This window comes from Phaenicophaeus curvirostris, chromosome 33 (assembly GCF_032191515.1).
Source record: "Phaenicophaeus curvirostris isolate KB17595 chromosome 33, BPBGC_Pcur_1.0, whole genome shotgun sequence".
Classification (NCBI taxonomy): domain Eukaryota; kingdom Metazoa; phylum Chordata; class Aves; order Cuculiformes; family Cuculidae; genus Phaenicophaeus; species Phaenicophaeus curvirostris.
The window spans coordinates 2,056,318-2,078,725 of NC_091424.1; the positions used below are offsets into that span (position 1 = coordinate 2,056,318).

The 22,408-nt window shown below is 60.7% G+C and overlaps 1 protein-coding gene across 1 annotated transcript in view; it reads left to right on the forward strand.

The window, feature by feature from the left end:
- The first annotated feature begins 5,900 nt into the window (after window positions 1-5,900).
- LOC138732516 (CKLF-like MARVEL transmembrane domain-containing protein 5) overlaps window positions 5,901-22,408 on the forward strand; it is a 104,332-nt gene continuing 87,824 nt past the window's right edge. Inside the window, exons 1-2 of the mRNA XM_069879117.1 lie at window positions 5,901-5,916; window positions 6,350-6,366. Of these exons, the coding sequence (XP_069735218.1) occupies window positions 5,901-5,916; window positions 6,350-6,366 (33 nt within the window). The remainder of the gene's footprint in view (window positions 5,917-6,349; window positions 6,367-22,408) is intronic.

Genomic DNA, 22,408 nt, shown 5'->3' on the forward strand with positions numbered 1-22,408 from the left:
GGTCCTAGAAGAGTCCTGGATGGCTTTAAGGAGGTCCCAGGGGGGTCTCGAGGGGTCCTGGGGGTCCTTGAGGGCTGCTTTGAGGTCTGGAGACCTCCAGGACCCCTTTGGAGACCCCCAGGGCCCCTCTGGGACCCCGTGGACCCCTCGAGATCCCCCAGGAGCCCTTTGAGGCCTTCACGGCCACCTCAGGGACCCCCAGGAACCCCCCAGACCCCCTGGGACCCCTCGAGGGCCTTCCAGGACCCTTCTACAACCCCCAGGAACCTTCTAGAAGCCCCAGGGGCTCCTCAACAGACTATAACCATAATAATAACAATAATTAACAATGATAATTGCTTTAATCCCACTAATAATCATCTTAATAACCCCAAAAATCACTCTAATCACTCCAATAATCCCACTAATATGACTAATAATCCCACCCAAGCCCCCAACCCCTCCTTCTCCCCGTTAATTAGGGCCCTAATTAAGGCGTCATTAACCCCCCGCTTTTTATTTTTTCCTTTGGGTTTTTCCCTCGTTCCTAAAAATCCTCAAAACTGGCCCCGAAACCCCCAAAAGTCCTTTTTTTACCCCAAAACTTTCTTTTTCGGGGCCTTCGGGTGCTGCTGCTGCTCTCGGGGAGGGGTCATTAAGTCTCGGCTTCGTCAGAGCTAATGATCACACTCATTAGGGCTAATGAAGTCAATATTAGAGCTCATCAGGGACCTATTAGGGTTAATAATTAGGATCTTAGGGCTTCACATTGAGTCTCCTGCCCAGCCCCTCCCATTAGAGCCACTAATTAAGCCTCTTAGGGCTCATTAGGGGCCTGTTGGGGCTCATTAGGGGCCTGTTGGGGCTCATTAGGGACCTGTTGGGGCTCATTAGGGACCTGTTGGGGCTAATAATTAGGAGATCAGGGCTTGGAATCCAATTTCTCCACCTGAGGCCCTAATTGAGGGCTGATCATTAAGTCAATTAGGTGTTCAGGGCTACTAATTGAGCTCCAGAGAGGCCCTGGGGGGCCCTAGAGGGGTCCTAGATCAGGCACCTCCGGGTTCCTCTCTAGTGGGACCTTGAAGGTCCTGGAGGGGTCTCAGGGGGGTGTCAAGAGGCCCTGGGGTTCCTAGAGGGGTTTAGAAAGTCCTTCAAGGGGGTCCTGGGGGTCTCTAGAGGGGTCTTGGAGGTCCTAGAAGGCTCCTGGGGGGCCCTAGAGGGGTCCTGGGGGGCTCAGAAGGGGTCCTGGCGGTCGTAGAAGGGCCCTGGGTGGCCCTAGAGAGGTCCTAGTGGTCCTTGAGGAGCCCTTTGGGGTTCCAGAGGAGCCCTGGGGGTTCTAGAAGGGTCCTGGAAGGCCCTAAAGGGCTCCTGGGTGGCTCTGGAGGCCTCGTGTCCCCTGGAGGGTCCCTGGGCCTCGTCTGCAAGGGCTCCGGCTTCACCTTCAGCAGCTTCGAGATGACCTGGGTCCGTCAGGCGCCCCAGAAGGGCCTCGAGTGGCTCGCGCTGATCAGCACTGGTGGTACCACCTACTACTCGCCGGCGGTCAAGGGCCGAGCCACCATCTCCAGGGACAACGACCCTTCCAGGACCCCCAGGACCCCTCTGGAGCCCCCCAGGACCCCTCTGGAGGCCACGCAGGACCCTTCTAGGACCACCAAGGCCCCTCCTGGTTGGCTCTAGAGGGGTCCTGAGGGGCTCTGCGAGGCTCTAGGGGGGTCCTGGGGGGTTCTCAAGGGGTTCTTCATGTCCGAGGAGGTCCTGGGAGTCCCCTTAGGAGTCCTGGGGGCTTCTAGAGGGGTCCTGGAGGGCTCGAGATGTTCCTGGGGGTCCTAGAGGGGTCCTGAAAGGCCCCAAAGGGCTCCTGGGTGGCTCTTGAGGGGTCGTGTGAGGTTCTAGAGGGTTCCTGGGGGCCCTAGGAGGCTCCTGGAAGGCCCTCAAAGGGTCCCAGGGGGTCTGGAGGGGTCCCCGAGCCTTCCTGGGGACCCCGAGTCCTCTGGGATGGAGCCCAGAGCGGGGAGAAGGTGGGATGGTCTCTAACGAGGTCCTGGGGGGCTCTAGTTGGGTCCTGAAGATCCCAGAGGGGTCTCAGGGGGGTCTCGAGTGGTCCTGGGGGTCCTAGAAGGCTCCTGGGGGCCCTCGAGGGGTCCTGATGCTTCTGGAGGACTCCTGGGGGTCTCCAGGGGGTTCCTGGGTGGCTCTAGAGGGGTCCCGAGGGCCATTGAAGCCTCCTGGGTGGCTCTGGAGCGGTTCTGAGGGTCCTAGACGGGTCGTGGGACGTTCTCGGGGGCCCTCGATGGGTCTGGGGGCATCTAGAGGGGCCCTGGGGGTCCCAGAAAGGGCCTAGAAGGTCCTAAAGGGGTCCCAGGGGGCTCTCAAGGGCTCCTGGGTGGCTCTGGAGGCCTCGTGTCCCCTGGAGGGTCCCTGGGCCTCGTCTGCAAGGGCTCCGGCTTCACCTTCAGCAGCTTCGACATGTTCTGGGTCCGTCAGGCGCCCCAGAAGGGCCTCGAATACGTCGCGGGGATCTGGGACACTGGTGGTTCCACCTTCTACTCGCCGGCGGTCGAGGGCCGAGCCACCATCTCCAGGGACAACGACCCTTCCAGGACCCCCAGGACCCCTCAAGAGCCGCCCAGGGCCCCGTTAGAACCTTCCAGAACACCTCCTACTGCCCCAAAGCTGCTGGTGCTGCTGGTTGGGGTGATGCTGGTTCCACCTCCCACACTCCAGGACCCTCAGGACCCACCTGGAGCCCCCCAGGACCCACCTAGGGCCACCGAGACCCCTCAGGAGTCCTTGGGGACCCCATTAGGGCCTTCCAGGACCCCGCTGGGACATTCAGGGCCCTCGAGAGCCACCCAGGACCCCTCTGGAGGCCACTAGGACCCCTCCAGAACCATGGGGACCCCTCAAGGGCCACCAAGGAACCTTCTAGGACCTTCCAGGAGCCCTCTAGAGCCCCCTGGGACCCCTTTAGAGACCAGCAGGACCCTTCTAGGACCACCAAGGCCCCTCCTGGTTGGGTCTAGAGGAGTCCCGAGGGTCCTTGAAGCCTCCTGGGTGGCTCTGGAGCGGTTCTGAGGGTCCTAGACGGGTCGTGGGACGTTCTCAGGGGCCCTCGATGGGTCTGGGGGCCTCTAGAGGGGGGTTGGGGGCCTCTAGAGGGGCCCTGGGGGGATCTAGAGAAGTCCGGGAGGACTCCAGAGAGATTCTGAGGGTCCCAGAGGGGTCCTGGAAGGCCCTAATGGGGTCCCTGAGGGGTCCTGAGGGGTCTCGGTGGCCCTAGGTGGGTCCTGGGGGGCTCCAGGTGGGTCCTGAGGGTCCTGGAGTGTGGGAGGTGGAACCAGCATCACCCCAACCAGCAGCACCAGCAGCTTTGGGGCAGCAGGAGGTGTTCTGGAAGGTTCTAACGGGGCCCTGGGCGGCTCCAGAGGGGTCCTGGGGGTCCTGGAAGGGTCGTTGTCCCTGGAGATGGTGGCTCGGCCCTCGACCGCCGGCGAGTACCAGGTGCCACCACCAGTGCTGATCAGCGCGAGCCACTCGAGGCCCTTCTGGGGCGCCTGACGGACCCAAAGCATGTTGAAGCTGCTGAAGGTGAAGCCGGAGCCCTTGCAGACGAGGCCCAGGGACCCTCCAGGGGACACGAGGCAGCTCCGGGTTCCACTCTAGTGGGACCTTGAAGGTCCTGGAGGGGTCTCAGGGGGGTGTCAAGAGGCCCTGGGGCTCCTAGAGGGGTTTAGAAAGTCCTTCAAGGGGGTCCTGTGGCCTCCAGAGAGGTCCTGGGGGTCTCTAGAGGGGTCCTGAGGGTCCTAGAAGGGTCCTGGTTGCCTCTAGAGGGGTCCTGATGGTCCTAGAGTGGTTCTGGGTGGCTCTAGAGGGGTCCTGGTGGTCCTTGAGGAGCCCTTTGGGGTTCTAGAAGGGTCCTGGAAGGCCCTAAAGGGGTCCCAGGGGTCTCTGGAGGGTTCCTGGGGGTCCCCGAGGTGTGCTTGAAGGCCCTACAGGGCTCCTGGGTGGCTCTGGAGGCCTCGTGTCCCCTGGAGGGTCCCTGGGCCTCGTCTGCAAGGGCTCCGGCTTCACCTCCAGCAGCTTCGGGATGTCCTGGGTCCGTCAGGCGCCCCAGAAGGGCCTCGAGGGGCTCGCGGGGGATCGAAGCTGCTGGTTCCACCTTCTCCTCTCGGTGGCTCCAGGGGCTCCACCAGCTCCAGGGCCACCGCGCAGAGCTCGGGGACCTCGTGGGCGCCCAGCCTGAAGCTGCAGACACGGCACCTTCTGCGCCAAAGCTGCCGATGGTTCTGGGGCCACCAAGGCCACGTCTGGCCGGGGACGAGGAGGTGGGATGGGGAGGAGCAGGTGGACATGGAGGAGCCCTTGCAGACGAGGCCCAGGGACCCTCCAGGGGCCACGAGGCCCTCGGAGCCACCCAGGAGCCCTTGAGAGCGCCCGGGGACCCCTTGAAGCCTCCCCAGGACCCCCAGGACCCCTCTGGAGACCCCTGGGACCCTTCAAGGACCCTCAGGACTCCTCCAGAGCCACCCGGGAACCCTCTTGAGCTCCCCAAGACCTTCCAGAACCTTCCACATCCCTGTAGGACAAGCCAGGAGCCTCCTCGACTTAATGATCAGCCCTCAATTAGGGCCTCAGGGGGAGAAATTGGATTCCAAGCCCTGATCTCCTAATTATTAGCCCCAACAGGTCCCTAATGAGCCCCAACAGGTCCCTAATGAGCCCCAGCAGGTCCCTAAAGAGCCCCAGCAGGTCCCTAAAGAGCCCCAGCAGGTCCCTAATGAGCCCCAACAGGTCCCTAATGAGCCCTGAGAGGCTTAATTAGTGGCTCTAATGGGAGGGGCTGGGCAGGAGACTCAATGTGAAGCCCTAAGATCCCCCCTTCTCCAGCCCATCACGTCTTCTGGAGGAGCCCTTGGGGGCCCTAAAGGCTCCTGGAAGGTCCTAGAAGGGTCCTGGGGGGCTCTCGAGGGGGTCTGGGGGGTCCTAGAGACATTCTGGATGGTCCTAATGGGGTCCTGGGGCATCTAGAGGGGTTCTGAGGGTCCTAGAAGGGTCCTGGAGGGCTCCTTGTGGGCTCTTGAGGGGTCCTGGGGGTCCTGGAAGGGTCCTGGGGGGCTCCTGAGGGTTTCTAGAAGGGTCCTGGGACGTGCTAGAGGGGTCCGGGATGGTCCTAACGGGTTTCCCAGTGGGATCTGGAGCCCCCAGGGACCTTCCTGGGGCACCTGGGCTCCATCCAAGAGGACTCGGGTGCCCCAGGGAGGCTCTGAGACCCCTCGAGATGCCCTGGGAGCCATCGAGGGCCCTCCAGGACCTCTCTGGAGACCCCCAGGACCTCTCTGGAGACCCCCAGGACCCCGGGAAGTCCTTTCAGGATCCCACTAGATCCCCTCGAGACCCCCCTGAGACCCCTCTGGGACCCTCAGGACCCCACTGGAGCCCCCGAGGACCTTGTTAGAGCCCCCCAGGACCCTTCTAGGACCCCCAGGACCCGTCTGGAGCCCTTTGGGACCTTCATGGGGAACCTGAGGGGTCCTGTTGGGTCCTAGAAGGGTTCTGGAAGGCTTTAAGGAGGTCCCCGGGGGCTCTAGAGGGGCCCTGGGTGGCTCTGGGGGCCTCGTGTCCCCTGGAGGGTCCATGAGCCTCGTCTGCAAGGGCTCCGGCTTCACCTTCAGCAGCTTCGACATGGGATGGATCCGTCAGGCGCCCCAGAAGGGCCTCGAATACGTCGCGGGGATCAGGAACGATGGTGCTGACACCAGATACTCGCCGGCGGTCAAGGGGCGATTCAGCATCTCCAGGGACAACGACCCTTCTGGGACACCTGACACCCCCCTAGAGCCCCCCAGGACCTCGTTAGAGACCCCCAGGACCATTCTAGGACCCCCAGGACCCGTCTGGAGCTCTTTAGGACCTTCATGGGGAACCTGACGGGTCCTGTTGGGTCCTAGAAGGGTCCTGGAAGGCTTTAAGGAGGTCCCTGGGGGCTCTAGAGGGGCCCTGGGTGGCCCTAGAGAGGTCCTGGTGGTCCTTGAGGAGCTCTGCAGGTTCCAGAGGAGCCCTGGGGGTTCTAGAAGGGTCCTGGAAGGGCCTCAAGGGCTCCCAGGGGGCTCTGGGGGGTTCCTGGGGGTCCTCAAGGTGTCCTCGAAAGCCTCAAAAGGCTTCCAGGGGGATCTAGACGGGTCCTGGAGGTCCCAGAGGAGTCCTGGGGGGCCCTAGAGGGTTCTGACAGTCCCAGTGGGGTCCTGGAAGGCCCTAATGGGGTCCCAGAGGACTCCTGAGGGGTCTCGGTGGCCCTAGGTGGGTCCTGAGGGTCCTGGAGTGTGGGAGGTGGAACCCGCATCACCCCAACCACCAGCATAAGCAGCTTTGGGGCAGCAGGAGGTGTTCTGGAAGGTTCTAACGGGGCCCTGGGCAGCTCTGAGGGGTCCTGGGGGTCCTGGAAGGGTCGTTGTCCCTGCAGATGGTGGCTCGGCCCTTGACCGCCGGGGAGTAGTAGGTGGTACCACCAGTGCTGATCAGCGCGAGCCACTCGAGGCCCTTCTGGGGCGCCTGACGGACCCAAACGATCCTGAAGTCGCTGAAGGTGAAGCCGGAGCCCTTGCAGACGAGGCTCATGGACCCTCCAGGGGACACGAGGCCTGCAGAGCCACCCAGGAGCCCTTTAGGGCCTTCTAGGACCCTTCTAGAACCCCCAGGGCTCCTCAAGGACCACTAGGACATCTCTAGGGCCACCCAGGGCCCTTCTACGACCACCAGGACCCCTTCTGAGCCCCCAGGACCCCTCTAGGGCCCCCCAGGACCCTTCTAGGGCCTCCAAGACCCCTCTAGGGCCCCCCAGAGCCTCTCTGGAGCTCAATTAGTAGCCCTGAACACCTAAGAGACTTAATTAGTAGTCCTAAGGCACTTAATTATTAGCCCTGGAGCCCTAATTGACTTAATGATCAGCCCTCAATTAGGGCCTCAGGTGGAGAAATTGGATTCCAAGCCCTGATCTCCTAATTATTAGCCCCAACAGGTCCCTAATGAGCCCCAACAGGTCCCTAATGAGCCCCAACAGGTCCCTAATGAGCCCCAACAGGTCCCTAATGAGCCCCAACAGGGCCCTAATGAGCCCTGAGAGGCTTAATTAGTGGCTCTAATGGGAGGGGCTGGGCAGGAGACTCCATGTGAAGCCCTAAGATCCCCCCTTCTCCAGCCCATCACGTCTTCTGGAGGAGCCCTTGGGGGCCCTAAAGGCTCCTGGAAGGTCCTAGAAGGGTCCTGGGGGGCTCTTGGGGGGCCCTGATGGTCTTAGATGGGTCCTGGGGGTCTCTAGAGCCCACTGGGACCTCTTGAACTCTGTCCAGGACCCTTCGAGGACTCCCAGGGCCCCCCAAGAGCCCCCCAGGACCCCCCCAGGACCCCTCTGAAGCCCCCCAGGACCCCTCAGGGACCCCCAGGGCTCTAGGAGTCTCTCCAGGAGCCCTTGGGGGCTCCAGGGGTCTCCAGAAGGGTCCTGGGGGTCTCCAGGACTCCACGAGAGCCACCTGGGGGCCCTTGAAGCCCTTCCAGGAGCCCTCTAGGACCCCCAGGACCTCTCCGGGACCCCTTGAGGGCCTTCTAGCAGCCCTAGTGCCCCACCTGAGCCCCTCTGGAGACCCCCCAGGATCCATCTAGGACCCTCAGGACCCCAGAAGAGACCCCCAGGACCTCTCAGAGGCCCCAGGACCCCCTTGAAGGACTTTCTAAACCCCTCTAGGAACCCCAGGGCCTCTTGACACCCCCCTGAGACCCCTCCAGGACCTTCAAGGTCCCACTAGAGAGGAACCCGGAGGTGCCTCGTGCCATCCAGGACGTCTCTAGGACCCCCCAGACCCCCTCGAGAGCCCCCCAGGACCCTTCTAGGACCCCCAAGGGCTCCTGACGAGATGGCCAGGAGCCCCCCAGGCCCCCCAGGACCTCCCTGGAGATCCAAGGAGTCCCCAAAGTCCTTCCAGGGTCCCACTAGGTCCCCCAGAGCCCCTCGAGAGCCCCCAGGCAGCTCTTGGACTCTGGCCAGGACCCTTCCAGGACCTTCCGGATCCTTCTAGAACCCCCCAGGACCCCTCTAGGGCCCCCCAGGAGCCTTCTAGGACCCCCAGGACCACTGGAGACCCCCCTGAGACCCCTCGAGGACCCCCAGGACCCCTCTGGAGCCCCCCAGGGCCTCTCTGGAGCTCAATTAGTAGCCCTGAACACCTAAGAGACTTAATTATCAGCCCTAAGGCTCTTAATTATTAGCCCTGGAGCCCTAATTGACTTAATGATCAGCCCTCAATTAGGGCCTCAGGTGGAGAAATTGGATTCCAAGCCCTGATCTCCTAATTATTAGCCCCAACAGGTCCCTAATGAGCCCCAACAGGGCCCTAATGAGCCCTGAGAGGCTTAATTAGTGGCTCTAATGGGAGGGGCTGGGCAGGAGACTCCATGTGAAGCCCTAAGATCCCCCCTTCTCCATCCCATCACGTCTTCTGGAGGAGCCCTTGGGGGCCCTAAAGGCTCCTGGAAGGTCCTAGAAGGGTCCTGGGGGGCTCTTGGGGGGCCCTGATGGTCTTAGATGGGTCCTGGGGGTCTCTAGAGCCCACTGGGACCTCTTGAACTCTGTCCAGGACCCTTCGAGGACTCCCAGGGCCCCCCAAGAGCCCCCCAGGACCCCCCCAGGACCCCTCTGAAGCCCCCCAGGACCCCTCAGGGACCCCCAGGGCTCTAGGAGTCTCTCCAGGAGCCCTTGGGGGCTCCAGGGGTCTCCAGAAGGGTCCTGGGGGTCTCCAGGACTCCACGAGAGCCACCTGGGGGCCCTTGAAGCCCTTCCAGGAGCCCTCTAGGACCCCCAGGACCTCTCCGGGACCCCTTGAGGGCCTTCTAGCAGCCCTAGTGCCCCACCTGAGCCCCTCTGGAGACCCCCCAGGATCCATCTAGGACCCTCAGGACCCCAGAAGAGACCCCCAGGACCTCTCAGAGGCCCCAGGACCCCCTTGAAGGACTTTCTAAACCCCTCTAGGAACCCCAGGGCCTCTTGACACCCCCCTGAGACCCCTCCAGGACCTTCAAGGTCCCACTAGAGAGGAACCCGGAGGTGCCTCGTGCCATCCAGGACGTCTCTAGGACCCCCCAGACCCCCTCGAGAGCCCCCCAGGACCCTTCTAGGACCCCCAAGGGCTCCTGACGAGATGGCCAGGAGCCCCCCAGGCCCCCCAGGACCTCCCTGGAGATCCAAGGAGTCCCCAAAGTCCTTCCAGGGTCCCACTAGGTCCCCCAGAGCCCCTCGAGAGCCCCCAGGCAGCTCTTGGACTCTGGCCAGGACCCTTCCAGGACCTTCCGGATCCTTCTAGAACCCCCCAGGACCCCTCTAGGGCCCCCCAGGAGCCTTCTAGGACCCCCAGGACCACTGGAGACCCCCCTGAGACCCCTCGAGGACCCCCAGGACCCCTCTGGAGCCCCCCAGGGCCTCTCTGGAGCTCAATTAGTAGCCCTGAACACCTAAGAGACTTAATTATCAGCCCTAAGGCTCTTAATTATTAGCCCTGGAGCCCTAATTGACTTAATGATCAGCCCTCAATTAGGGCCTCAGGTGGAGAAATTGGATTCCAAGCCCTGATCTCCTAATTATTAGCCCCAACAGGTCCCTAATGAGCCCCAACAGGGCCCTAATGAGCCCTGAGAGGCTTAATTAGTGGCTCTAATGGGAGGGGCTGGGCAGGAGACTCCATGTGAAGCCCTAAGATCCCCCCTTCTCCATCCCATCACGTCTTCTGGAGGAGCCCTTGGGGGCCCTAAAGGCTCCTGGAAGGTCCTAGAAGGGTCCTGGGGGGCCCTAGAACCCCCTGGGACCTCTTGAACTCTGTCCAGGACCCTTCTAGGACCCCCAGGACCCCTCTGGGACCCCCAGGATCCTTCTAGAACCTCCCCAGGACCCATTTAGGTCCCTCAGGACCTCCTGGGAGCCCCCTGGGACCCCCTTGAGGCCTTCCAGGACCCTTCTAGGACTCCCAGGACCCCCCAAGAGCCCCCCAGAACCCCCCCAGGACCCCTCTGAAGCCCCCCAGGACCCCTCAGGGACCCCCAGGGCTCTAGGAGTCTCTCCAGGAGCCCTTGGGGGCTCCAGGGGGGTCCTAGAAGGGTCCTGGGGGTCTCTAGAAGGGTCTGGGGGGTCCAAGAGAGGACTTAGAAGGCCCTGAAGGGGTCGCGGGGGGATCTTGAAGGGTTCTGGGAGCCCTAGAAGGGTCCTGGAAGGCCCCAAAGGGCTCCTGGAGGGTCCTTGGTGTCTCTAGAAGGGACCGAGTGGTCCTGGAGGAGTCCTGGAAGGCCTTAAGTGGCCCTGGGGGCTCCAGAGGGGTCCTAGAAGGGTCCTGATGGCCCAAGAGGGGCCTTCCAGGAGCCTTCTGGAGCCACCCAGAGCCCTTCTAGGAGCACCAGGACCCTCTGGAGACCCCCAGGACCCTGGGAAGTCCTTTCAGGATCCCGCTAGGTCCCCTCAAGACACCCCTGAGACCCCTCTGGGACCCCCAGGACCTCGTTAAAGACACCCAGGACCCCTCTAGGGCCACAAAGGAGCCCTCAAGGACCACCAGGAACCCTCAAGAGACCCCTATGACCCATCTAGGACCATCAGGACCCCTCTGGAGGCCACCAGGACCCCTCAGGGCCCCTCGAGAGCCCCCCAGGACCCTTCTAGGACCCTCCAGGAGCCTTTAGGGCCCCCAAGGGCTCCTCCAGAAGACGTGATGGGCTGGAGAAGGGGGGATCTTAGGGCTTCACATTGAGTCTCCTGCCCAGCCCCTCCCATTAGAGCCACTAATTAAGCCTCTCAGGGCTCATTAGGGACCTGTTGGGGCTCATTAGGGACCTGTTGGGGCTCATTAGGGGCCTGCTGGGGCTCATTAGGGGCCTGTTGGGGCTCATTAGGGACCTGTTGGGGCTCATTAGGGACCTGTTGGGGCTCATTAGGGACCTGTTGGGGCTCATTAGGGACCTGTTGGGGCTCATTAGGGACCTGTTGGGGCTAATAATTAGGAGACCAGGGCTTGGAATCCAATTTCTCCACCTGAGGCCCTAATTGAGGGCTGATCATTAAGTCTATTAGGGCTCCAGGGCTAATAATTAAGTGCCTTAGGGCTGATAATTAAGTCTCTTAGGTGTTCAGGGCTACTAACTGAGCTCCAGAGAGGCCCTGGGGGTCCTCGAGGGGTCCTGGGGGTCCTCGAGGGGTCTCAGGGGGGTCTCCAGTGGTCCTGGGGGTCCTAGAAGGCTCCTGGGGGGCCCTAGAGGGGTCCTGGGGGGTTCTAGAAGGATCCGGAAGGTCCTGGAAGGGTCCTGGCCAGAGTCCAAGAGCTGCCTGGGGGCTCTCGAGGGGCTCTGGGGGACCTAGTGGGACCCTGGAAGGACTTTGGGGGCTCCTTGGATCTCCAGGGAGGTCCTGGGGGGCCTGGGGGGCTCCTGGCCATCTCGTCAGGAGCCCTTGGGGGTCCTAGAAGGGTCCTGGGGGGCTCTCGAGGGGGTCTGGGGGGTCCTAGAGACGTCCTGGATGGCACGAGGCACCTCCGGGTTCCAGTCTAGGGGGACCTTGAAGATCCTGGAGGGGCCTCAGGGGGTGTCACGAGGCCCTGGGGTTCCTAGAGGGGTTTAGAAAGTCCTTCAAGGGGGTCCTGGGGCCTCCAGAGAGGTCCTGGGGGTCTCTAGAGGGGTCTTGGAGGTTGTAGAAGTGTCCTGGGGGGCTCCAGAGGGGTCCTGGGGGGCCCTAGTGAGGTCCTGGTGGTCCTTGAGGAGACCTTTGAGGTTCTAGAAAGGTCCTGGAAGGCCCTCAAGGGGTTGCATGGGGCGCTGGAGGGTTCCTGGGGGTCCCCGAGGTGTCCTTGAAGGTCTCAAAGGGCTCCTGGGTGGCTCCATAACTTTCTTCTCGTCCTCCTCCAGGTCTCCGAGCGGCCGTGTCCCTGGTGGAGACGGGAGGTGGCCTCGTGTCCCCTGGAGGGTCCCTGGGCCTCGTCTGCAAGGGCTCCGGCTTCACCTTCAGCAGCTTCGCGATGCTTTGGGTCCGTCAGGCGCCCCAGAAGGGCCTTGAGTTCGTTGCGAGGATCAGCGATACTGGTGGTACCACCAGGTACTCGCCGGCGGTCAAGGGCCGAGCCACCATCTCCAGGGACAACGACCCTTCCAGGACCCCCAGGACCCCTCGAGAGCCCCCTGGGTCCCCTCTAGGGCCACCATGATCGCTCTAGATCCCAAAACAACATCTCAAGGACCCTCAGGGCCCTCAAGAGCCACCCAGGACCTTTCTAGGACCGCCAGGACCCCCCTGGAGTCGCTGGCCTTCTGGAGGCCACCAGGCCCTCTCCAGAACCATCGGGACCCCTCGAGGGCCACCAAGGAACCTTCTAGGACCCCCCAGGACCCTCTAGATCCCCTGGGACCCCTTCAGGGCCTCCAAGGGTCCCTCTGGGGCCATCCAGACCCTTCTAGGACCCCTCTAGAGCCCCCCAGGGCCTCTCTGGAGCTCAATTAGTAGCCCTGAACACCTAAGAGACTTAATTATCAGCCCTAAGGCACTTAATTATTAGCCCTGGAGCCCTAATTGACTTAATGATCAGCCCTCAATTAGGGCCTCAGGGGGAGAAATTGGATTCCAAGCCCTGATCTCCTAATTATTAGCCCCAACAGGTCCCTAATGAGCCCCAACAGGTCCCTAATGAGCCCCAACAGGTCCCTAATGAGCCCCAACAGGGCCCTAATGAGCCCCAACAGGTCCCTAATGAGCCCTGAGAGGCTTAATTAGTGGCTCTAATGGGAGGGGCTGGGCAGGAGACTCCATGTGAAGCCCTAAGATCCCCCCTTCTCCAGCCCATCACGTCTTCTGGAGGAGCCCTTGGGGGCCCTAAAGGCTCCTGGAAGGTCCTAGAAGGGTCCTGGGGGGCTCTTGAGGGGCCCTGAGGGTCCTTGAGGGCTCCTGGGTGGCTCTAGAGCCCCCTGGGACCTCTTGAACTCTGTCCAGGACCCTTCTAGGACCCCCAGGACCTCTCCAGGACTCTCAGGATCCCTCTAGAACCCTCCCAGGACCCATTTAGGTCCCTCAGGACCTCCTGGGAGCCCCCTGGGACCACCTTGAGGCCTTCCAGGACCCTTCGAGGACTCCCAGGACCCCCCAAGAGCCCCCCAGGACCCCCCCAGGACCCCTCAGGGACCCCCAGGGCTCTAGGAGTCTCTTCAGGAGCCCTTGGGGGCTCCAGGGGGCTCCTGAGGGTCTCTAGAAGGGTCCTGGGGGTCCTAGAAGGGTCCTGGGGGTCTCTAACGAGGTCCTGGGTGGCTCTAGTCGGGTCCTGAGGATCCCAGAGAGGCCCTGGGGGCTCCAGATCCCACCCGAAAACCCTTTAGGTCCATCCCGGACCCCTCTAGCACGTCCCAGGACCCTTCTAGAAACCCTCAGGAGCCACCTAGGACACGCAGCAGCCCTTGAGAGCCCCCCAGGACCCCTCCTGAGCCTCCCAGGACCCTCCTAGGACCCCCAAGACCCCTCCAGAGCTCCAAAGGAGCCCTCAAAGACCACCAGGACCCCTCAAGAGCCACCCAAGACACTTCTAGAACCTTCCAGGACCCCTTTAGGGCCCCCAAGGGCTCCTCAGGAAGACCTGATGGCCTGGAGAAGATTGGATGAGATCCTTTAGGAGCCTCAGGACCTCATGAGAGCCCCCCAGGACCTCCCTGGAGATCCCTGTGACCCTTTTAGCTCCTCCAAGGGCCCCTCTTGGGCCATCAGGACCCTTCTAGGACCCCTCTGGAGCCCCCAGGGCCACTTAAGGCCTTCCAGGACTCCTCCAGGACCACTCGGTCCCTTCTAGAGACACCAAGGACCCTCCAGGAGCCCTTTGGGGCCTTCCAGGACCCTTCTGGGGCTCCCAGAACCCTTCAAGATCCCCCCGCGACCCCTTCAGGGCCTTCTAAGTCCTCTCCTGGACCCCCCAGACCCTTCTAGAGACCCCCAGGACCCTTCTAGGACCCCCCTGGAGCCCCCAAGGGCTCCTGGAGAGACTCGTAGAGCCCTGGGGGTCCCTGAGGGGTCCTGGGGGGCTTCAGAGGGGACGCTGGGGGGTCTTTGAGGGCTCCTTTGGGGTCCTGGTCATCCTAGAAGGGTCCCGGGAGGCTTTGAAGGGGCCCCAGGGGGCTCTGGAAGGGTCTTGGGTGGCCCTAGAGGAGCCTGGATGGTTCTGGAAGGTCCTGGGGAGCTCTAGAGCGATTCTGAGGGTCCTTGAGGGCTCCTGGTGGCCTCAAGAGGGGCCCTGGGTGGTTCTAGAGGGGTTCTGACGGTCCTAGATGGGTCCTGGGGGTCCTGGAAGATCTTAAAGGGTCCCTGGGTGGCCTCGTGTCCCCTGGAGGGTCCATGAGCCTCGTCTGCAAGGGCTCCGGCTTCACCTTCAGCAGCTTCGGGATGGTTTGGGTCCGTCAGGCGCCCAAGAAGGGCCTCGAATACGTCGCAGGGATCGATGATGATGGTGGTGACACCGAGTACTCGCCGGCGGTCAAGGGCCGAGCCACCATCTCCAGGGACAACGACCCTTCCAGGACCCCCCAGGACCCCTCTGGAGCCGCCCAGGGCCCCGTTAGAACCTTCCAGAACACCTCCTGCTGCCCCAAAGCTGCTGGTGCTGCTGGTTGGGGTGATGCTGGTTCCACCTCCCACACTCCAGGACCCTCAGGACCCACCTGGAGCCCCCCAGGACCCACCTAGGGCCACCGAGACCCCTCAGGAGTCCTCTGGGACCCCATTAGGGCCTTCCAGGACGCCACTGGGACCTTCAGGACCCTCTAGAGACCCCCAGGACCCCACTGGGACCCCCAGGACCCCTCCTAAGCCAACCAAGCCCCCTCTAGAGCCCCCCAGGACCCCTTCAAGCCCTTCCAGGATCTCTCCAGGCCCCTCCGGACCCTCGTTAGGGACCCAGGACCCCCAGAACCCCTCGAGAGGCCCCTGGGACACCTTAGGGGTCTTCCAGGACCCCTCTTGGACCCCCCAGACCCATCTAGAGCCACCCAGGAGCCCTGTAGGGCCTTCCAGGACCCCTCCTGAACCCCCAAGGAGCCCTCCAGGACCCTCCAGACCCCTCTGGAGCCACCCAGGACCCCTTGAGACCCCCCGGGACCCCTTGAAGGCTTCTCAGGACCCCTCTAGGGCCACCCAGGAGCCCTTTAGGGTCTTCCAGGACCACCAGGAACCCTCAAGAGACCCCTAGGACCCCTCTGGGACCCTCAGGACCCCACTAGAGCCATCTAGGACCTTGTTAGAGACCCCCAGGACCCTTCTAGGACCCCCCTGGAGCCCCCAAGGGCTCCTGGAGAGACTCCTAGAGCCCTGGGGGTCCCTCGAGGGGTCCTGGGGGGCTTCAGAGGGGTCCTGGGAGGGTCCTGGGGGGCTCCTGGGGGGTTCTGGGATGCCTCAAGGTGGTCCCAGGGGGCTCCCAGGAGGTCCTGAGGGACCTAAATGGGTCCTGGGGGGGTTCTAGAGGGATCCTGAGGGTCCTGGAGGGCTCCTTGGGGGCTCTCGAGGGGTCCTGGGGGTCCTGGAAGGGTCGTTGTCCCTGGAGATGGTGGCTCGGCCCTTGACCGCCGGCGAGTAGTAGGTGTCACCACCAGAGCTGCTGATCTCTGCGACGTCCTCAAGACCCTTCTGGGGCGCCTGACGGACCCATCCCATCCCGAAGCTGCTGAAGGTGAAGCCGGAGCCCTTGCAGACGAGGCCCAGGGACCCTCCAGGGGACACGAGGCACCTCCGGGTTCCTCTCTAGTGGGACCTTGAAGGTCCTGGAGGGGTCTCAGGGGGGTGTCAAGAGGCCCTGGGGTTCCTAGAGGGGTTTAGAAAGTCCTTCAAGGGGGTCCTGGGGGTCTCTAGAGGGGTCCTGGAGGTCCTAGAAGGGTCCTGGTTGCCTCTAGAGGGGTCCTGGTGGTCCTAGAGGGGTCCTGGGTGGCTCTAGAGGGGTCCTGGTGGTCCTAGAGGGGTCCTGGGTGGCTCTAGAGAGGTCCTGCTGGTCCTTGAGGAGACCTTTGGGGTTCTAGAAAGGTCCTGGAAGGCCCTAAATGGGTTGCATGGGGTGCTGGAGAGTTCCTGGGGGTCCCCGAGGTGTCCTTGAAGGCCTCAAAGGGCTCCTGGGTGGCTCCATAACTTTCTTCTCGTCCTCCTCCAGGTCTCCGAGCGGCCGTGTCCCTGGTGGAGACGGGAGGTGGCCTCGTGTCCCCTGGAGGGTCCCTGAGCCTCGTCTGCAAGGGCTCCGGCTTCACCTTCAGCAGCTTCGGGATGGTTTGGGTCCGTCAGGCGCCCCAGAAGGGCCTCGAGTTCGTTGCGAGTATCAGCAGCGATGGTGCTGACACCTACTACTTGCCGGCGGTCAAGGGCCGATTCACCATCTCCAGGGACAACGACCCTTCCAGGACCCCCAGGACCCCTCTGGAGCTCCCCAGGGCCCCGTTAGAACACCTCCTGCTGCCCCAAAGCTGCTTATACTGGTGGTTGGGTTGATGCTGGTTCCACCTCCCACACTCCAGGACCCCCAGGACCCCCCTGGAGCCCCCCAGGACCCCTCTGGAGGCCCCCAGGCCCCCTCCAGAACCATGGGGACCCCTCGAGGGCCACCAAGGAACCTTCTAGGACCCCCCAGGACCCTCTAGATCCCCTGGGACCCCTTTAGGGCCTGCAAGGGTCCCTCTGGGGCCATCCAGACCCTTCTAGGGCCCCTCTAGGGCCCCCCAGGGCCTCTCTGCAGCTCAATTAGTAGCCCTGAACACCTAAGAGACTTAATTATCAGCCCTAAGGCTCTTAATTATTAGCCCTGGAGCCCTAATTGACTTAATGATCAGCCCTCAATTAGGGCCTCAGGTGGAGAAATTGGATTCCAAGCCCTGATCTCCTAATTATTAGCCCCAACAGGTCCCTAATGAGCCCCAACAGGTCCCTAATGAGCCCTGAGAGGCTTAATTAGTGGCTCTAATGGGAGGGGCTGGGCAGGAGACTCAATGTGAAGCCCCAAGATCCTAATTATTAACCCTAATAGGTCCCTGATGAGCTCTAATATTGACTTCCTTAGCCCTAATGAGCTTGATCATTAGCTCTAACGAAGCCGAGACTTAATGACCCCTCCCCGAGAGCAGCAGCTGCGCCCGAAGGCCCCGAAAAAGAAAGTTTTGGGGTAAAAAAAGGACTTTTGGGGGGTTTCGGGGCCAGTTTTGAGGATTTTTAGGAACAAGGGAAAAACCCAAAGGAGAAAAATAAAGGGGGGGGTTAATGATGCCTTAATTAGGGCCTTAATTAAGGGGAAGAAATGAGGGGTTGGGGGCTTGGGTGGGACTATTAGTGATATTAGGGGGATTATTGGAGTGATTAGAGTGATTTTTGGGGTTATTAAGATGATGATTAGTGGGATTAAAGCAGTTATCATCGTTAATTATTGTTATTATTATGGTTATTGTCTGTTGAGGAGCCCCTGGGGGTTCTAGAAGGTTCCTGGGGGTCCTAGAAGGGTCCTGGAAGGCCCTCAAGGGGTCCCAGGGGGCTCTGGGGGGTTCCTGGGGGTCCCCGAGGTGGCCGTGAAGGCCTCAAAGGGCTTCTGGGGGATCTCGAGGGGTCCAGGGGGATCCTGAAGGTCTCCAGACCATAAAGCAGCCCTCAAGGAGCCCCAGGATCCCTCAAGAGCCCCCTGGGACCTCCTTAAAGCCTTCCAGGACTCTTCTAGGACCCTCAGGAACCTTCTAGAACTCCCCGGGCCCCCTCAGGGACCCCCAGGAGCCTTTCAGGGCTCCCAGACGAGGCCCAGGGACCCTCCAGGGGACACGAGGCACCTCCAGGCTCCACCAGGACATCAACTTCAAGAGGACTTGGGTTCCCATGAAGGTCCTGAGGAGCTCCAGAGGGGTCCTGGGTCTCCTAGAAGGGTTCGTGGTGCCTCTCGAGGGGTCCTGGTGGCCCTAGAAGGGTCCTGGAAGGCCCTGAAGGGCTCCTGGGTGGCTCTGGAGGCCTCGTGTCCCCTGGAGGGTCCCTGGGCCTCGTCTGCAAGGGCTCCGGCTTCACCTTCAGCGACTTGGGGATGGGATGGGTCCGTCAGGCGCCCCAGAAGGGCCTCGAGTTTGTCATGGGGATCAACAAGGATGGTGGTTACATCAGGTACTCGCCAGCGGTCAAGGGCCGAGCCACCATCTCCAGGGTCAATGACCCTTCCAGGACCCCTGAGACCCCCCTGGAGCTACCAAGGACCCGTCCAGGATCCTCAGGGTCCCTTTTGAGGAACCCACGACCCCTGTAGGACCCTCGGAACCCCTCGAGATCCCCCTGAGACCCCTCTGGGACCCTCAGTACCAAACTAGAGCCCTTGAGGGCTCCTTCGGGGTTTATCGAGGGGTCCTGGGGGCCTTCAGAGGGGACGTTGGGGGGTCTTTGAGGGCTCCTTTGGGGTCCTGGTCATCCTAGAAGGGTCCCGGGAGGCTTTGAAGGGGCCCCAGGGGGCTCTGGAAGGGTCTTGGGTGGCCCTAGAGGAGCCCGGATGGTTCTGGAAGGTCCTGGGGAGCTCTAGAGCGATTCTGAGGGTCCTCGAGGGCTCCTGGGGGGCATGGAGAGAGGCCTGAGTGCGTTTAGAAGGGTCCTGCAGACACCTAGAGGGGGCCTGGGGGTCCCGAGATGGTGGCTCGGCCCTTGACTGCCGGCGAGTACCTGGTGGTACCACCAGTGTTGATCCCCGCGACGAACTCGAGGCCCTTCTGGGGCGCCTGACGGACCCATCCCATCGCGAAGCTGCTGAAGGTGAAGCCGGAGCCCTTGCAGACGAGGCCCAGGGACCCTCCAGGGGACACGAGGCCTCCAGAGCCACCCAGGAGCCCTTTAGGGCCTTCCAGGGCCCTTCTAGGGCCACCAGGACCCCTCGAGAGGCACCACGAACCCTTCTAGGAGACCCAGGACCCCTCTGGAGCTCCTCAGGACCTTCATGGGAACCCAAGTCCTCTTGAAGTTGATGTCCTGGTGGAGCCTGGAGGTGCCTCGTGTCCCCTGGAGGGTCCCTGGGCCTCGTCTGCCCCTGGGACACCTTAGGGGTCTTCCAGGACCCTTCTTAAACCCCCAAGGAGCCCTCCAGAACCCTCCAGAACCCTCGAGAGCTCCCTGGGACCCCTCTAGGGTCTTCAGGACCCCACTAGAGCCACCCAGGAGGCTTCAAGGACCCTCCAGACCCCTCTAGAGCCACCCAGGAACCCCCTGGAGACCCCCCAGACCCCTCCAGAAGCATCAGGACCCCTTTAGGGCCCCCCAGGAGCCTTCTAGGGCCCCCAGGACCACTGGAAACCCCCCTGAGACCCCTCTGGGATCCTCAGGTCCCCACTAGAGCCCCCCAGGACCTCGTTAGAGACCCCCAGGACCCTTCTAGGGCCACAAAGCAGCCCTCAAAGACTACCAGGAACCCTCAAGAGACCCCTAGGACCCATCTAGGACCATCAGGACCCCTCTGGAGGCCACCAGGACCCCTCTAGGACCCCAAAGGAGCATCTCAAGGCCCCTCAAGAGCCCCCCAGGACCCTTCTAGGACCTTCCAGGAGCCTTTAGGGCCCCCAAGGGCTCCTCCAGAAGACGTGATGGGCTGGAGAAGGGGGGATCTTAGGGCTTCACATGGAGTCTCCTGCCCAGCCCCTCCCATTAGAGCCACTAATTAAGCCTCTCAGGGCTCATTAGGGACCTGTTGGGGCTCATTAGGGACCTGTTGGGGCTCATTAGGGTCCTGTTGGGGCTAATAATTAGGAGATCAGGGCTTGGAATCCAATTTCTCCACCTGAGGCCCTAATTGAGGGCTGGTAATTAAGTCAATTAGGGTTCTAGGGCTAATAATTAAGTGCCTTAGGGCTGATAATTAAGTGTATTAGGTCTCCAGGGCTACTAATTGAGCTCCAGAGAGGCCCTGGGGGGCTCTAGAGGGGTCCTGGGGGTCCTAGAAGGGTCCAGGGGGCTCCTGAGGGTTTCTAGAAGGGTCCTGGGACGTGCTAGAGGGGTCCGGGATGGCCCTAAAGGGTTTCCCGGTGGGATCTGGAGCCCCCAGGGACCTTCCTGGGGCACGTGGGCTCCATCCAAGAGGACTCGGGTGCCCCAGGGAGGCTCTGGGACCCCTTGAGATGCCCTGGGAGCCCTCGAGGGCCCTCCAGAACCTCTCTGGAGACCCCCAGGACCCCTCAGGGACCCCCAGGGCTCTAGGAGTCTCTCCAGGAGCCCTTGGGGGCTCCAGGGGGGTCCTAGGAGGGTCCTGGGGGTCTCTAGAAGGGTCTGGGGGGTCCAAGAGAGGACTTAGAAGGCCCTGAAGGGGTCGCGGGGGGATCTTGAAGGGTTCTGGGAGCCCTAGGAGGGTCCTGGAAGGCCCCAAAGGGCTCCTGGAGGGTCCTTGGTGTCTCCAGAAGGGACCGAGGGGTCCTGGAGGAGTCCTGGAAGGCCTTAAGTGGCCCTGGGGGCTCCAGAGGGGTCCTAGAAGGGTCCCGATGGCCCAAGAGGGGCCTTCCAGAACCCTCGGGTTTCCTCTAGAGCCACCCAGGAGCCTTCCAGGACCCCCAGGACCACTCGAGACCCCCCTGAGACCTCTCTGGGATCTTCAGGACCCCCCTAGAGCCACCCAGGACCTCGATAGAGACCCCCAGGACCCCTCGAGAGGCACCACGAACCCTTCTAGGAGACCCAGGACCCCTCTGGAGCTCCTCAGGACCTTCACGGGAACCCAAGTCCTCTTGAAGTTGATGTCCTGGTGGAGCCTGGAGGAGCCTCGTGTCCCCTGGAGGGTCCCTGGGCCTCGTCTGGGAGCCCTGAAGGGCTCCTGGGGGTCCCTGAGGGGGCCTGGGGGGTTCTGGAAGGTTCCTGAGGGTCCTAGAAGAGTCCTGGAAGGCTTTAAGGGAGGTCCCAGGGGGGTCTCGAGGGGTCCCGGGACCTTCTGAAGCCCTCGAGATCCCCCTGGAAGCTCTTTGAGGCCTTCCAGGACCCTTCTAGAACCTTCTGGAGCCCTCCAGGACCTAATAGACTTAATTAGTAGCCCTAAACGGCTCCATAATTAGCCCTGGAGCCCTAATTGACTTAATGATCAGCCCTCAATTAGGGCCTCAGGTGGAGAAATTGGATTCCAAGCCCTGATCTCCTAATTATTAGCCCCAACAGGTCCCTAATTAGCCCTAATAGGTCCCTAATTAGCCCTAACGGGTCCCTAATTAGCCCTAATAGGTCCCTAATTATCCTTAATTAGTCCACTTCCTCCCCTCACCCCCCCCTCGATGCCACCAACCCAACACCAGGGGGCGCTGCTAATTAATTTCCTCTTAATTAGCCCCTTGCGGGGCCGCCGTTAATTAATCCCCCTCTCCGCACATCGTTAAGGAGGGAGCCTGATTAATTTTTAAGTGATTAAGGCGCTGAGGAGGCTCCAATTAATTAATTTAGTGTCTATAAGTCATTAACGAGCCACTCTAATTAATTAATTCAGTGCCTATTAGTGATTAAGGGACTAGGGAGGCTCTAATTAATTAATTTAGTGTCTATAAGTCATTAATGAGCCGCTCTAATTAATTAATTCCATGTCCATAAGTCATTAAGAAGCTTCCCTAATTAATTAATTCAGTGTCTGTTAGCGATTAAGGGACTGAGGAGCCTCTAATTAATTAATTCAGTGTCTAGAAGTCATTAAGGAGCTGCTCTAATTAATTAATTCAGTGCCTATTAATGATTACGAGACAAGGGAGGCTCTAATTAATTAATTTAGTGCCTACAAGTCATTAAGGAGCCACTCTAATTAATTAATTCCGTGTCTATAAGTCATTAAGGAGCCGCTCTAATTAATTAATTCAGTGCTTATTAATGATTAAGGGACTAGGGAGCCTCTAATTAATTAATTCAGTGTCTATAAGTCATTAAGGAGCCACTCTAATTAATTAATTCAGTGCCTATTAGTGATTAAGGGACTAGGGAGGCTCTAATTAATTAATTCAGGGTCTATAAGTCATTAAGAAGCTGCTCTAATTAATTAATTCAGTGCCTATTAGTGATTAAGGGACTAGGGAGGCTCTAATTAATTAATTTAGTGTCTATTAGTCATTAAGGAGCTGCTCTAATTAATTAATTCAGTGCCTATTAATGATTAAGGGACTAGAGAGGCTCTAATTAATTAATTCAGTGTCTAGAAATCATTAAGGAGCCACTCTAATTAATTAATTACATGCCTATTAATCATTAAGGGCCTAGAGAGGCTCTAGTTAATTAATTTAGTGTCTATAAGTGATTAAGGAGCTGCTCTAATTAATTAATTCTGTGCTTATTAATGATTAAGGGACTAGGGAGCCTCTAATTAATTAGTTCACTGTCTATAAGTCATTAAGGAGCCACTCTAATTAATTAATTTATTGTCTATAAGTCATTAAGGAGCCACTT